General features: G+C 42.3%; 1 protein-coding gene across 1 annotated transcript in view; it reads left to right on the forward strand.

Annotated features, from left to right (window-relative positions):
• The first annotated feature begins 12,577 nt into the window (after positions 1–12,577).
• NUS1 (NUS1 dehydrodolichyl diphosphate synthase subunit) overlaps positions 12,578–15,531 on the forward strand; it is a 34,720-nt gene continuing 31,766 nt past the window's right edge. The window contains exon 1 of the mRNA XM_017863466.1: positions 12,578–13,198. Coding sequence (XP_017718955.1) covers positions 12,784–13,198 — 415 coding nt within the window. The 5' untranslated portion in view covers positions 12,578–12,783. The remainder of the gene's footprint in view (positions 13,199–15,531) is intronic.

Here is a 15,531-nt window from a genome sequence, read left to right on the forward strand (position 1 = left end):
ATTTTTACTTTAACGTCCAGTTCACAGAAAAACTGGATGATACCTTTTTAACTTTAGCTAACATGTTTACACACAGAATTTTCTTTACAAATAACATTTTAAAACTTCCTTAAACTTTTAAAACAATAATTTTTTTAACCTTTTAATGTAGGTAAAAATTCACATTCTTATGCCTCCTTATAATCTTTTTACCAAAGGTATATTTTAATTTTCTTATACACCTTGCACATAAACTGTTTTTTCAATTGTACTCAGGTGGCCTTATTACTTTTAAATTATACAACACTTTTTGCATAATTTTTTTTATAACTTTTTCTCTTTCATGACTTTTGCAGACAATTTTTTAAGATGTCTTAACTTTCTGACTTATTACAAACTTTTTTTTTTTTTTAACAACCAGTTAATTTATTTCAGGACAAGAATTTACCATATAATATTCTTTTTATATAAATTCTGCCTCCCTCTTTTTTTCTTTTCTTGAAATTTTTTAACATAGTTCCTAGTGGGGTGGGCTTATTTGTGCCTGACCCATGCTTCTTCAAGACAAAACACCATGCTCACACCACACGCACATCACAAAACACAAAACAGGTAAAAAGGGCACACACACACTTCTGCAGTTTACACCAAACCAAAATCAAAACCAAAATCAGAATATCCAGAAATCTAAGCCAGGTCAAAACCAAAACCAAAGTATCAAGCAATCCAAGTCAAGTCAAAAACAAAAACCAAAGTGCCGGTACAGGCACACCGTGGGTGATCAGGCCATGCTTCCACTCAAATGAAGTGGGCAAGTTCCCAAGACTGGTCCTGTCAAGCAATTTGAACCAAGTCAAACCAAAACCAACACCAAAGTGTCAATAAAGCCACACTGTGGGTGATCAGGCCACGCTTCCACTCAAATAGAGTGGGCAAGTTCCAAAGGCTAGTTTTTCCAAATTTCAGATGTCTGGAATCCAAGTGCCAGTTCCTTCCCAATGTTCAGCCACTGTGTTAATCCTCCATGGGGGCCTGCTACGTGCTGCTCTGGTGAGGCATTCCACCGGGGCAATTGCCTGCCCGGGAGTGCTCTTTGGATCTTGTTACTCAGGCTGGCGGGAGTCCCTTGCAGGGATGCTCCACAGGGCAGGCCTAAGCCGCCTAAGGGGCTGCCTCAGCCATCCGTCAGTTACCTCACTTCCCAGTCAGGGAACCAAGAAATGTAGCAGGACGAGCCACAGACAAAACCTCTCAGACACCAAGTTGTAGAAGGAAGGGCTTCATTCAGTTGGGAGCATCGGCAAGCTACTGTCTTAAAATCTGAGCTCTCCAAGTGCACAATTTCTGTTCCTTTTAAGGGCTCACAACACTAAAGATTTCATATGAAAGGGTCGTGATTGATTGAGCAATCTAGGGGATATGTGACAGGGGTTTCATGCACTGAGAGAAACAGAACAGGGCAGGGAGTTTCACAATGTTCTTCTATACAATGTCTGAAATCTATGAATAACATCGGTTTCTAAGCTATAAGTTGATTTTAACTACTAGGTTTAGGCCAGGCAGGCCCAGGCCAGGTTTTGGGCCTGGTGCTGGGCTGCCTGTCTTTGGTTTCACTTCCTTGTTTTTTCTTAAAACAGGTACTGACTATAAAACAATATAAAACAATATGAGAGGATCTGTCTCTTTCCTCAGTGTGAGCCACCGTGCTCAGCCTATTTTCAATTGTAATTAATCCCACCAGATAATCGTACAAAGATTACTTTCTCCAAATGTTGTATTGACTCACACTCAAACTCTAACAACAGTGTTGTGGGTCCCTGTTTATGGGCAGTCATCAGCATCTACGTACAGTCTTTATTTTTTGCCAATCCGATGGGTGAAAATAATGGCATCTCATTAATTCATTTTTTACTTTCCTGACCACTAGTAAGACTGAACAGGTTTTTACATATTTTTTGGGCTTTGCATCTCCTCTTCTGTTAATTACCTATTCATACTTTGCCCATTAAGCAATCGAGCTCTCGTCTTTTCTAAAGATCAATTTGTAAGGTTTATTTTATAGTAGGAATATTATCTCTATTTTGTCAGATATATTAGTAGCATTTTATCCCAAAATATTTTCCTTTTGACTTGCATTATGATGTCTTTCATCTTACAGAAAAGATTATCCTGGCCAGGTGCAGTGGCTCACACCTGTAATCCCAGCACTTTGGGAGGCCAAAGCGGGTAGATCACCTGAGGTCAGGAGTTTAAGACCAGCCTGTTTAACATGGTGTAACCCCATCTCTACTAAAAATACAAAAAATTAGTCAGGCATGGTGGCGGGCATCTGTAATGCCAGCTACTTGGGAGGCTGAGGCAGGAGAATCGCTTGAACCCGGGAGGTGGAGGTTGCAGTGAGCCAAGATCGCACCACTGCACTCCAGCCTGGGCGACAAGAGAGAGACTCCATCTCAAAAAAAAAAAAAGTTATCCCGTAGCAGGACGAGCCGCAGACAAAACACCTCAGACACCGAGTTAAAGAAGGAAGGGATTTATTCGGCCGGGTGCATTGGCAAGACTCCTGTCTCAAGAGCCGAGCTCCCTGAGTGAGCCATTCCTGTCCCTTTTAAGGGCTCACAACTCTAAGGGGGTCCGCGTGAGAGGGTCATGATGGATTGAGCAAGCAGGGGGTACGTGACTGGGGCTGCATGCACCGGTAATCAGATCAGAACAGAACAGGACAGGGATTTTTACAATGCTTTTCCATACAATGTCTGGAATCTATAGATAGCATAACCAGTTAGATCAGGGGTCGATCTTTAACTACCAGGCCCAGGGCACAGGCACCGGGCTGTCTGCCTGTGGATTTCATTTCTGCCTTTTAGTTTTTACTTCTTCTTTCTTTGGAGGCAGAAATTGGGCATAAGACAATATGAGGGGTGGTCTCCTCCCTTAATCCTTCAAATAATCAAATTAGTCAATCTTTTATATACAGAGCATACACTATAAATACATAGATACATACAGTAATATATATTTGTGTGTGTATATACATTTAGTGTGTATTTATGTATGTTTATTTAGATCTGAGTTTCTAACCTATCTCATTTGCCTTCTCTCTGAATAACTTCTTTTAGCATTCCTTGTAAGGCAAATCTACTGAAAACAAACACCCTCAATTTTTGTCCGAGTTTTCTTTTTCCTTCACTTTTGAAGTATAATTTTGCAGGGTACAGAGTTCTAGGTTGGTGGAATAGATATACAAACACTGAATGTATATACATATACATATGTATCAATGTGTATATATAAGAATATATGTATATATATGACCAATGTTTCAGTATTCTATGTTACTTACAAGTTATTGATGCAACCTATATCAATTACTCAATTAACTAACCCGATTTCATATTATTCCACGTCTTAAAGTTAATTAAAGATTTTGGAAATTCTGTTTAAGATGATACATTACAGATCACAATTAATGTTGATATAAAATGTTTCTCAGAATTTATATAGTTCTAAACTGTTGAGTTTATAATTTTATATTTTTCCTAATGGAAAACATTATATGGGAGCAAATGTATCTGATCAGTAACTCAGTGCAAAAATTCAGGAAGTTTATACTGACTAGTTTCTTTATGTGAAGATAAATCCAGGGAATGAACTTAGACATTTTTTTAAAAACCCAAACTATCAAGCCAGTGTGATTTACCTAAGGATTTTGGATTGTTAAATAAAAATGCTTGTGACCTAGTAGTTTTCTCAAAACGGGATTTCACCCCTAAAAAACTAGTACATATTAATAGTTTCTTATTATCTGGGAGTTCTAGGAATATTAGATGTATATAATACTTTTTAGCCTCTAAAGCCAATAAGAATAAAGTTCCTTTTACTGAAGACACTTTATAATCTAAATCAGGTGTTGGCAAACTTTTTATGGGTACAACCCAATATATATATATTTTAGACTTTGTGGGCCTTGAGTTCTCTGTTGTTACTAGTCAACTCTGCCATAAACCACTGTATTCATAAATGAATGGATGTGGCTGTTTTCCAATAAAACTTTACAAAAACAGATACCTTACAACCACATTACCAATAGTACATATACAGCAGTTCCTTTTACCTAGCACATCAAGTCTGGCTATCAACAAAAAATTGCAAGGCATACTAACAGCCAAAATATACAGTTTGAAAAAGAGCATGAATCAGAATCAGACCCAGATATGCCACAGATGTTGAAATTATAAGACCAGGAATTTAAAACAACTGTGATTAATATCCTAAGGACTCTCATGGATAAAGTAGACAGCATGCAAAAATAGATAGGCAATGTAAGCAGAGATGGAAACTCTAAGAAAGAATAAAAAAGAAATGTTAGAGATCAAAATTACTGTAGCAGAAATGAAGACTGCCTTTGATGGGCTCATTAGTAGACTGCACATGGTTGAGGAAAAATATCTCTGAGCTTGAGGGTATACCATTAGAGATTCCAAAACAGAAAAGCAAACACAGAAAAGATTGAGGAGGAAAATAAACAGGATATCTAAGAACTGTTGGGACAACCAAAAATTGTGTAACTAGGTTAAATAGAGATTCCAGAAAAGAAGAAAGAGAAAAGAAAAAAAAAATATTTGAAGCAATTACTGAGAATTTCCCCCAAAGTAATATCAGATGCCAAACTACAGGGTCAGGAGGCTCATAGAATACCAAGCAGGATAAATGCCCCCAAAACTAAACCGAGGCATCTCATATTCAAACTTCAAAAAGTCAAAGATAAGGAAAATGTCTTGAAAGAAGTCAGAGAGAAAAAACACCTATGAAGGAGCAAATATAAGCATTACATCCAGCTTCTCAGAAACTATGCAAACAAGGAAAGAGTAGTGTGAAATATATTAGTGTTGAAAGGAAAAATCCCACTAATCTAGAACTCTGTACCCTGCAAAATTATGCTTCAAAAGTGAAGGAAAAAAAACTTTCTCAGACAGACAAAAATTGAGGGTGTTTGTTGTCAGCAGGTTTGCTTTATAAGAAATGTTAAAAAGAAGTTCTTCAGACACAAGGCAAATGAGATAGGTTAGAAGCTCAGATCTAAATAAAGAAACAAAGAGCAATAAAGAATAAATAAGTAAAGGTAAAATAAATGAATTTATTTTTCTAATTCTTAATTGATCTAATAGGTAACAGTGGGTTCAAAATGGTAACTTCAACAATGTATTCAATTATATGAGCATATATATTTGATTATGTATGCATAGATATTATATGTGTATGTATGCATATGTATAAGTGAAATGAATGATAGGAATTATAAAAGGAAACAGGAAGAAGGAATTAGGATTATTTTGTTATTACAAGGTACTTGAACTACCCATGAAGAAGTATAGTGTTATTTGAAAGTGGACCTGGATTATTTATAAATATATATTGCAAACTCTAGGGCAACCACTAAAAACAGTAAAAAAAAAAAAAAAAAAAAAGAGGTATGACTGGTATGCTAAGAGAGTATATGGAATCATATAAAAGGCTCAGTTTAAACCATAAGAGACAGAAAAAAAGGTGGAAGACACAAATACAAACAAAAAACAAGTACAGCAAATAGACAAAAGGAACAAATACAGTAAATATTAATTCAGCTGTATCAGTAATCACTTTAAACATGAATGGTCTAAATATAGTAATTAAAAATCAGATAATTTGTTCCTCAGTTGGGTCAGTTAAAAAAAAAAAACAGAGATTGTCAAAGTGAATCTAAAAACAAGATCCAATGATATGCTTTCCATAAGACGCACACTTTAAATGTAAATATACATAAATTAAAAGCAAAAAGATGGATAAAGCTATACCAGGCTAACACTAACCAAAGAAAGCAAGAATAGCTATATTAATTTCAGACAGAGGAGACTTCTGAGCAAGGAAACTTGTCAGTAATAAAGAGAAGCACTGTATAATGATAAGGTCAATTCTTCAAGAAGATAGAAAAATCCTTATTATATAGGTATGTAACAGCAGAATTGTTTTGTTGTTTGAGGAGAGGAGAGGGAAGAACAAAGAGGACTTTGTCTTGCAACTTGGACACCAGCTTAGCCACAGTAAAATAGAGCACTAGGTAGAGTCATGAGGCTCCATTCTAGTACCTAGCTCCCAGATGACATTTCTAGATATACCTTGGGCCAGAGGGAATCTGCTTCCTAGAAGGAAAGGATCCAGTGCTGGCAGAATTTATTACCTGTTGCCTAAAGAGCCCTTGGGGCCTGAGTCAATTAAATTTATTTCCTTTATAAATTATCCAGTCTCAGGTACATCTTTATTAGCAGTGTGAGAACAGACTAATAGAGTAAATTGCACTGAGAGTAGGGTGCTGCTATAAAGATACCCAAAAATGTGAAAGTGACTTTGGAACTGGGTAACAGATGAGGATGGAACATTTTGGAGGGCTCAGAAGAAGACAGGAAGATGTCGGAAAATTTGGAACTTCCCAGAGGCCTGCTGAATGGCTTTGACCCAAATGCTGATAGTGATATGGATAATAAAGTTCAGGCTGAGGTGGTCTCAGATGGAGATGAGGAGTTTGTTGGGAGCTGGAGTAAAGGTCACTCTTGCTATGCAAAGAGTGACATGCAGCATTTCGCCCCTGCCACAAATCTGTGGAACTATGAACTTGAGAAACATGATTTAGGGTATCTGGTAGAAGAAATTTCTAAGTGGCAAAGTGTTCAAGTGGAAGCTGAGCCTAAAAGTTTGAAATGTTTGCAGCCCGACAATGCAGTAGAAGAGAAAAATCCATTTTCTGGGGAGAAATTCAAGCTGGCTGCAGAAATTTGCATAAGTAACTAGGAGCCAAATGCTAAACACCAAGACAAGGTGGGGGGCGGAAATGTCTCCAGGGCATGTCAGAGAACTTCACAGCAGCCCTTCCCATCACAGGCCAGGAGGCTTGGGAGGGAAAAATAGTTTCCTAGTCCTGGTCCAGGTCCAGGGCCCCTCTGCTGTGGGTAACCTCTGGACTTGGTGCTCCATGTCTCAGCCATTCCAGCCCATGGCTAAAAGGGTCCAAGGTAAGAGGCTGTTACTTCAGAGGGTGCAAGCCCTAAGCCTTGGCACCTTCCACGTGGTGTTGGTCCTACAGTGTGCAGAAAACAAGAATTGAGGTTTGGGGACCTCAGCCTAGATTTTAGAGGACGTATGGAAATGTCTGAATGTCCAGGCAGAGGTGTGCTGCAGATGCAGGGCCCTCATGGAGAACCTTTGCTAGGGCAGTGTGAAAGGGAAATGTGGGGTTGGAGTCCCCATACAGAGTTCCCACTGGGCACTGTCTGGTGGACATGTGAGAAGAGGGCCATCGTCCTCCAGACCACAGAATGGTAGATCCACTGACAGCTTGTACCATGCACCTGGAAAAGCTGCAGACACTCAACACCAGTCCGTGAGAGCAGCCAGGAGCAGGGCTATACCCTGCAAAGCCACAGAGGCGGAGCTGCCCAAGGCCATGGGAGCCAACCTCTCACATCAATGTGGCCGGGATGTGAGACATGGAGTCAAAGGAGATCATTTTGGAACATTAAGGATTAATGACTGTTCTATTGGATTTTGGTCTTGCATGGGGCCTGTAGCCCCTTTGTTTTGGCCAATTTCTCCCATTTGGAATGGGTGTAGGTACCCATTGCCTGTACCCCTGTACCCCTATTGTATCTAGGAAGTAATTAACTTGCTTTTGATCTTACAGGCTCAGGGGCCTTGTCTCAGATGAGACTTGGGGCTGTGGACTTTTGAGTTAATGCTGAAATGAGTTAAGACTTTGGGGGACTGTTGGGAAGGCATGATTGGTTTTGAAATGTGAGGACATGAGACTTGAGAGGGGCTGGGGTGGAACGATATGGTTTGGCTGTGTACCCACCCAAATCTCACCTTGAACTATAATAATCCTCATGTGTCAAGAGCAGGGCTGGGTGGAAATAATTGAACTATGGGAATGACTTCCCCCATAATGTTCTTTCGGTAGTGATTAAGTCTCACAAGATCGATGGTTTTATAAATGCCGAGTTCCCTGGTGCAAGCTCTCTTGCCTGCCACCATTTAAGACACGACTTTGCTCCTCATTCACCTTGTGCCATAATTATGAGGCCTCCCCAGCCATGTGGAACTGTGAGTCAACTAAACCTCTTTCCTTTATAAATTACCCAGTCTCAGGTATGTCTTTATTAGCAACGTGAGAACAGACTAATACAACTACTAAAGGCACAGTCTGTGAAAAAAAAAATTGATAAGTTTGACTCTATTAAAATTTAAACTTCGGGTCTGCAAAAGATACTATCAAGAGAATGAGAAGACCAGCCACAGACTGAGACAAAATACTTGCAAAAGACATATCTGATAAAGGACTGTTATCCAAAATGTACAAAGAACTCTAAAACCTCAACAATAAGAAAACAAACAACCTCATTTTAAAATGGGGTCTTAACAGAACTGAACAGACACTTCATATCAAAGAAGATGGACAGATGGCAAATAAGCATACAGAAAGATGCCAACATCGTAAGTCATTAGGGAATTGCAAATTCAAACAATGAAATACTGCTATACACCTATTAGAACAGCCAAAATTCAAAACACTAACAACCGAAATCCAAAACACTAACAATACAAAATGCTGGCAAGGATGTGGAACGATGTGAACTCATTCATTGCTGGTGGAAATGCAAAACAGTATAGACTCTTTGGAAGACATTTTGGCAGTTTCTTGCAAAACTGAACATACCCTTGCTGTATGATTCAGCAATTGTGATCCTTGGTATTTTTTTTCTTTTCTTTTTTTTTTTTTTTTTCAGAGATGGGGTCTCACTCTGTCACCGAGGCAGTAGTCCAGTGGTATGATCTCAGCTTACTGCAACCTCAACCTCCTGGGCTCAAGTGATCCTCCCACCTCAGCCTCCCAAGTAGCTGGGACCACCAGCACCCACCACCATGCCCAGCTAATTTTTTGTATTTTTGGTAGAGATAGGTTTTCACCATGTTGCCCAGGCTGGTCCCAAATTCCTGAGCTCAAGCGCTCAGTCTGCTTTGGCCTCCCAAAGTGCTGGGATTATAGGAGTCAGCCACTGTACCTGGCCTTCTCCTTGGTACTTATCCAAATGAGTTGAAAACCTGTATCTACACAAAACCTGCACACTGATATTTATAGCAGTTTTATTTATAATTGCTAAAACTTGGAAGCCACCAAGTTGTCCTTCAGTAGGTGAACAGATAAGTTCTAGGGTACATCCAGCAATGGAATATTATTCAGCACTAAAAAGAAATGAGGTATGAAATCATGCAAAGACATGGACAAGCTTAAATGCATATTAGTAAGTGGAATAAGGCAGTAAGAAAAGGCTATATACCATGTGATTCCAACTGTGTAACATTCTGGAAAAAGGTAAAACTATGGAAACAGTAAAAGTAGCAGTGGTTGTGAAGATTAAGTTAAGATAATGTAAAGCATTTTGTAAATTGAAAAGTGAATGAAATACCGTCCCCACAATGTTTTGGGACTTAAGGGTCTGAGGCTGGATAACTCTTTCTGTATTTTTACGTACTTCATAAAATTTTGGAGTGGAAGGTTAAATGGTATTTAAGAAATCCAAACATTATATTCAGAACCCCTAAGTTGCTAAATGTGTCGCATTTACTGCTTTTTTGAAATGACAAAAGAAGAAAATCTTTGAGAGAGAGGACTCCATAAACTTCAGATTCCAACTATGTTCAGAGCAAGACATCCAGTGTGGCTTTCCTGTTATTCCAGAATTATAGTCGAGAACAAAAGGCACTGAGTCCACCTCCTTCTAAGTACAGTGAAGAAGCCTGAAGTTGACAGCAACCACCAGATGCAAAGCAGGTTCACGGTGCACTGGTTACCGGTTCAGTCCACTGCATTTTGGACTGCACTTTTCCTATATTCAGTGTCCAGTGACACAGAACACTCACACACAGGTTACATGAAGTGAGTTTATTACTTACAGACAGGCAGCAAGGGACAAGAGAAGCATAAGTCATAATGACCATATCTCCCAAGGCCGAGGAAAACGGCCTAGGGAGGATGGCGTCTCATTGGCTCATGCACTGCTTGCACTGCAACTAAGGGACCCCAGAAAGCAGTTTGCTCTCAGTTTTTACCACAGGGCAATGGAATGTGCTGGGCTAGTACTAGTTGAAGGACATCCTATTTCTAGAAGACACTGAACAGAGCCTAGGCTGTTCTGGTCAGTTCCTCCTTGTCTACAGTATATTACATTCCAACACATTCTACAGTTATTCTCGAGAACTACAAGTGAGAAAAGGGGAAGAAACTGTGTCGGTTCAAGGCCACCCAGAGAACTGTTCTGTATGAGACACCTCCATCCCTAGCCTACTAACAGCTGACAAAGAAGAAACGTGGTACCACTGCCCCACCACTCTTTAGGAGGTTGAACATCCTGGGAGCTAGGGGACCTGCTACTAGGAGGAAACTCTAGGAGGAAAACAAGCAAAGAAATGGCTTGGGAGAGATGTCAGGATCTGCATGTTGCTGTGTCAGATGGACATGTGGCCAGAATCCTTTTACTTGTTTGCAAGTCAAAGAAATACAGAGGCTGGGCGCGGTGGCTCACGCCTATAATCCCAGTACTTTGGGAGGCCAAGGCGGGTGGATTACCTGAGGTCAGGAGTTCATAGACCAACATGGTGAAATCCCGTCTCTACTAAAAATACAAAAATTAGCTGGGCGTGGTGGCAGGCACCTGTAATCCCAGCTACTTGGGAGGCTGAGGCAGGAGAATCGCTTGAACCCAGGAGGTGGAGGTTGCAGTGAGCCATGATCGCGCCATTGCACTCCAGCCCGGGAAACAAGAGCTAAACTCCATCTCGAAAAAAAAAAAGAAAGAAAAGAAAAAAGAAATACAGAAGATAGAGCCTGTTTGCGCCTGCACACCTGAGAGCAGGCCACAGGAACATGAGACTGATGTCTTTAATCTTGTCAGAACCGATAGACATTGGGGCAAAGAAGTGGGTACTTTACAGAAATGTGGCAAGGTGTCAGCGTGGGAGGTGGGGTGGGGTCTGCAGAATACATGGCCAAATCTCAATGGGACACTGGTGTCTAGGGAGCTTCCTTAACAAGCATCATGTAGCTGCATAAACTGCAGCAATGGGCAGTGAGGAAGAAGACTGTAGCCTTCCCTGATCATGGCCTTTCGCCTCTCCTTCTTCGTCCATCATCAGAGGAACTACTGCAGAGGAGACCAGGAGAGAAACAAGAGTGTGAAGGGTATGTCTGGTGCCCAGCCCTCAGTTCTTCAGGCTGCACTGCCAAAGGGAGGAAAATGGCACTGCGAAAGGGAGATGGACATGAGATTCAACTTTTAAAGTAAAGTTAAATGAGTCTTAGAAACCAAAATGAGACCAGTTGAAAAAGGGACAGTGTTAGAAAAATGAAGTCACATAGCCAAGACGTGGACAGATGTTTCCCAGGGGGAAAAAGAGGCTCTAGCGAACGAAGAGTAGGGAGGTATTACAAAAATGCAACTGTTTCCACACACGTGTGTAAATATATGTGCATACATGTGTATGTGTAAACAGTTGCATTTTTGTAATACCTCCCTAATCTTTATATATGTACTTAGAGAAATACAAGTAATATAAATATTATTGCACACGCACATATATATGATGATAGAGGATGTGGCATGTAGGATGAACCAATACCCAATACCAAGTTGGGAATAAGGAATTCAGGAGAAGAGCTTGAACAAAAAGGGCAAAGACGGTACAGACTTGCGCGGGGCAGTACAGAACCATTCTAGAGCACCACTTCGAAGTCCAGATGGACAGAAACATTAGGGTGTTAAAGGGGATGATAAGGCTTGGATGGGCAGTTTCCCTCAAACAGTGGCGGTGATTGAAGTCAGGCACAATGTCTATTTTTCTCCCCACCGTAAACCTAACTCACAGCGGTTGGTCAAAGTCTTGCCGAATAAGTGAAAAAAAAAAGAATGAAGTGACTGGACTGCCAAGCTGTAGAGCCTTTCTTTTATGTACTAAGCAATGTACAGCCAGGAAAGGATACCTTAGATGAGAATGACGTGGGTAGAGGGGTGTTTCAGGAACATGGCTAAAGAGTTTCGTTCCCAGCCTCAGGTGGGAGGCTGAATAAAAGCCAGTAGCAGGTCCACTCCAGCCTTTGAGGACACTTTGGGGAACCCTGGTGGATTCCCAGCATCAACACTTACTGAGGGCTGCTTTCCACCCCTAGGTTCTTTCCGACATTTGTAATTTCCAGTCCACTCAGGACACTTTTACTCCTCAGAAACCGTTTCTGTGGGGGCCGTGAGAGGAGACACTGTAAGATGTCCTGGACCCAAGGGACGCGCGGGTCCCCAGGAAGCGCCCATCGCATGGAAGACCACATGTGCTTTGCTGGGGTTCCGTTCAGAAAGTCCAGGGTCGTTCGCTCATCGCCCTCCACACGACCAGGGGGCGCCCGCGGTCTCCGCCCGGCTAGTTCGCAGGCGTGCGCCTTCTCTCACTGCGTCGGGCTGGGCCATATTCTCGGACCCAGAAGCCGCGTCAGAATTCCACGCTGGCCAATCAGAACTGTCCATGTACTAGTGGGGGCGGGGTTGCCAAGGGAGGAGGAAGATGGCGGCGGGGGCGAGGTGAGGTGTTGGCAGTGGAAAGGGGTTCGGGCTCGGGGGGCGGGGGGACGCGGAGCGATGGCCCGCGCCGGCCGCAGGGGCGGATAAAAAGCCGTCGCGCCGCGGGAGTGGGCGGGAGGGAGAGGGAGTGCCCGAGGGCCACAAGAGTATGACGGGGCTGTACGAGCTGGTGTGGCGGGTGCTGCACGCGCTGCTCTGTCTGCACCGCACGCTCACCTCCTGGCTCCGCGTTCGGTTCGGCACCTGGAACTGGATCTGGCGGCGCTGCTGCCGCGCCGCTTCTGCCGCGGTCCTAGCGCCGCTCGGCTTCACGCTCCGCAAGTCCCCGGCAGTCGGCAGGAACCGCCGTCACCACCGGCACTCGCGCGGGGGGTCGTGCCTGGCCGCCGCCCACCACCGGATGCGCTGGCGCGCGGACGGCCGTTCCTTGGAGAAGCTGCCTGTGCATATGGGCCTGGTGATCACTGAGGTGGAGCAGGAACCCAGCTTCTCGGACATCGCGAGCCTCGTGGTGTGGTGTATGGCCGTGGGCATCTCCTACATCAGCGTCTACGACCACCAAGGTGAGGCCCGGTGCGGTGGTTGGGGGTGGCCGAGGTGTCTTGGACCGCTGGACCGTCTGGCCGGTGGTGCCCAGGGCGTGAGTTGCCGCGGCCTCTCTGAAAATCACAGCGCTAGCGCTTTCGAGAAAGGGAGACAAGCTTTATTGAACACCTACTAAGTCGCTGGATTTGACTCGGTCGCTTTTAACGTTTTAAAATATCCCTTGGCCGGGCGCGGTGCGCTCATTGCCTGTAATCCCAGCCACTTTGTCGAGGCCGAGCGGGGCGGATCATCTTGAGCGTCGGAGTTCAGACCAGCCTGACCAAACATGGAGAAACCTCGTCTCTCCTAAAAATACAAACATTAGCCGGCGTGGTGGCCCACATGCCTGTAACCCAGCTTACTAGGGAGGCTGAGGCAGGAGACTCGCTTGAACCTGGGGGAGGCTGGAGGTTGCCGTGAGGCTGAGATCGCGCCATTGCCACTTCAGCCCTGGGCCAACAAGGAGCGAAACTCCGTCTCAAGAATAATAATAATAATAATACATAATAATAATATAATAATAATAATTAATAATAAAAAATCCCTATTTAGCTCAGTGATGTAGATGGTATTTGTATACCCTTGTCTCCCAAGAGGGAGCAAGGTTTAAAAACATTAACTGATTTGCCCAAGGCCACAAAGATGGGGCCTTGGGCAATGGGGATATTGGAATTTTAGCCATTCTGTGCTTTTTCACAATCTTTGCCTTCAGTTACACCACAGTGTTTCTTTAAGAGAGCTTCCAGGCGCTGTTCTTAAGTCGCAGTCAGGCTATAGAGGACATAGACATGGGCTGTGTGATAGGTACTGCAAATGGGAGCGGTTGGGGTCAGGTGGTATTTGAACTGGGTTTAATGAAAAATATGTGAGAGATTGGATAGGCAGAAAAGAAAATGGTCCCTTTCTGTCTTGGAAGCCTGGGATGGTTTGTGATCCTTCATCATCCATGCCCAACACAGTACTTGATAGAATTCTCCTCTCATACGTTTTGATTGAGGGAATGAATTTCATCATAGGGAGTTTTTGTAAGTACAAAAATTCAATACTTACTGGGTAGCTACAAACCTAAAGCACTGTGCTAGGCATATTACTTGGAATCTTGCATTTAATTCCATGGACTCTCAGGATTGTTAGGAGGTGGGCACATGCTCACATATTTGACATGGTTAATAACAATAAGTGTTGAGAGTAAAGTTACTATTGTGAGAAGAGAGGAGAGAAATTATGAATGAAGGAACTTGAGAAGTTCATGCAGTGGAGGTGGGATTTAAGCAGGACCTGGAAGAATAGGTAGGAGATAAGTTGAGGAAGACTCAGGTTTGGGGTGTCAGGTTTGGGTTTCAATCAGATCTTGAAAGCATTGGAATTTCTTTAAAGATAAAGATGTGAGAAGAATGTTTAGGAGTATTGGTATGAAGGGAAGAAAATGAAAGTTTTATTCTGTTCAATAAATTACCTGTGTGCTCTAGAGAAGCATAAATCTTTGTCAGATGGGTAAATTTAAGTGCAGGGTTTTGTCAGAAAGGGTAGGAATAGGCCAGACAGTAACTCTTCCAGGGTGATCTCTGATTGCCCTACCATCTTTACTGCAGCCCGCAAGGAGCGTGATGACGCAGTAGCCTGTCATCACCAAATAATGATTTGCCCTGTAGGGTAAAGTTTGATATATTCAGGGACTGACATTTATGGAACTTGCTAAAGAACTCAGCAGACCAATAGTAGTCATGAGACTGTTAGGAGATGACACAATCCATGGCTAAACCGATACAACCAGTATTGTCTGGTGAAAAAAAATAAGTGAAGCAAAAGTGGACATCAAAGACATTAAGCAATGTGGTGGATTGCTGTATAGCCAGGTGATTTAAAGCAAGTATCTTTTAAAGCAAGTATCTTTATCTTCCAGTACGGAAGGAAAATGTATAGCTAAATTGTTTGACTTGATTACGATGCCTACTAGTACAGACTATAATGATGCCACATTTCCTTGTTCTGGCAATTCCTGTGTTTAAATTGCTGATGTGATTCAGAAGTATCCTGTGTCATAGTTGCTAAAAGAAAAATGATTGCTAATTAAGAGGAAGAAGTAAGCTAAACCAAGTTTTGACTGAGAACTGAAAGGCACCTTAAGGAGCATTTTCAGTGAAAAGGCTTACAGAATTTTATGTCTTAACTGTAAAATAAGTTTTTTGTTTGTTTGTTTGCTTTTTAAAGGAATAAGGAATAATATTCCTGAAATAAGAGACCTTCAATTAGTCCATTCTTGGTTTTGATTCGTTCATGCATTCATTTACAGGTGACAGTCGGGGTCTGT

The sequence above is a fragment of the Rhinopithecus bieti genome, unplaced genomic scaffold (genome assembly GCF_001698545.2).
Source record: "Rhinopithecus bieti isolate Rb0 unplaced genomic scaffold, ASM169854v2 scaffold_70066, whole genome shotgun sequence".
In the NCBI taxonomy this organism is placed as follows: Eukaryota; Metazoa; Chordata; class Mammalia; order Primates; family Cercopithecidae; genus Rhinopithecus; species Rhinopithecus bieti.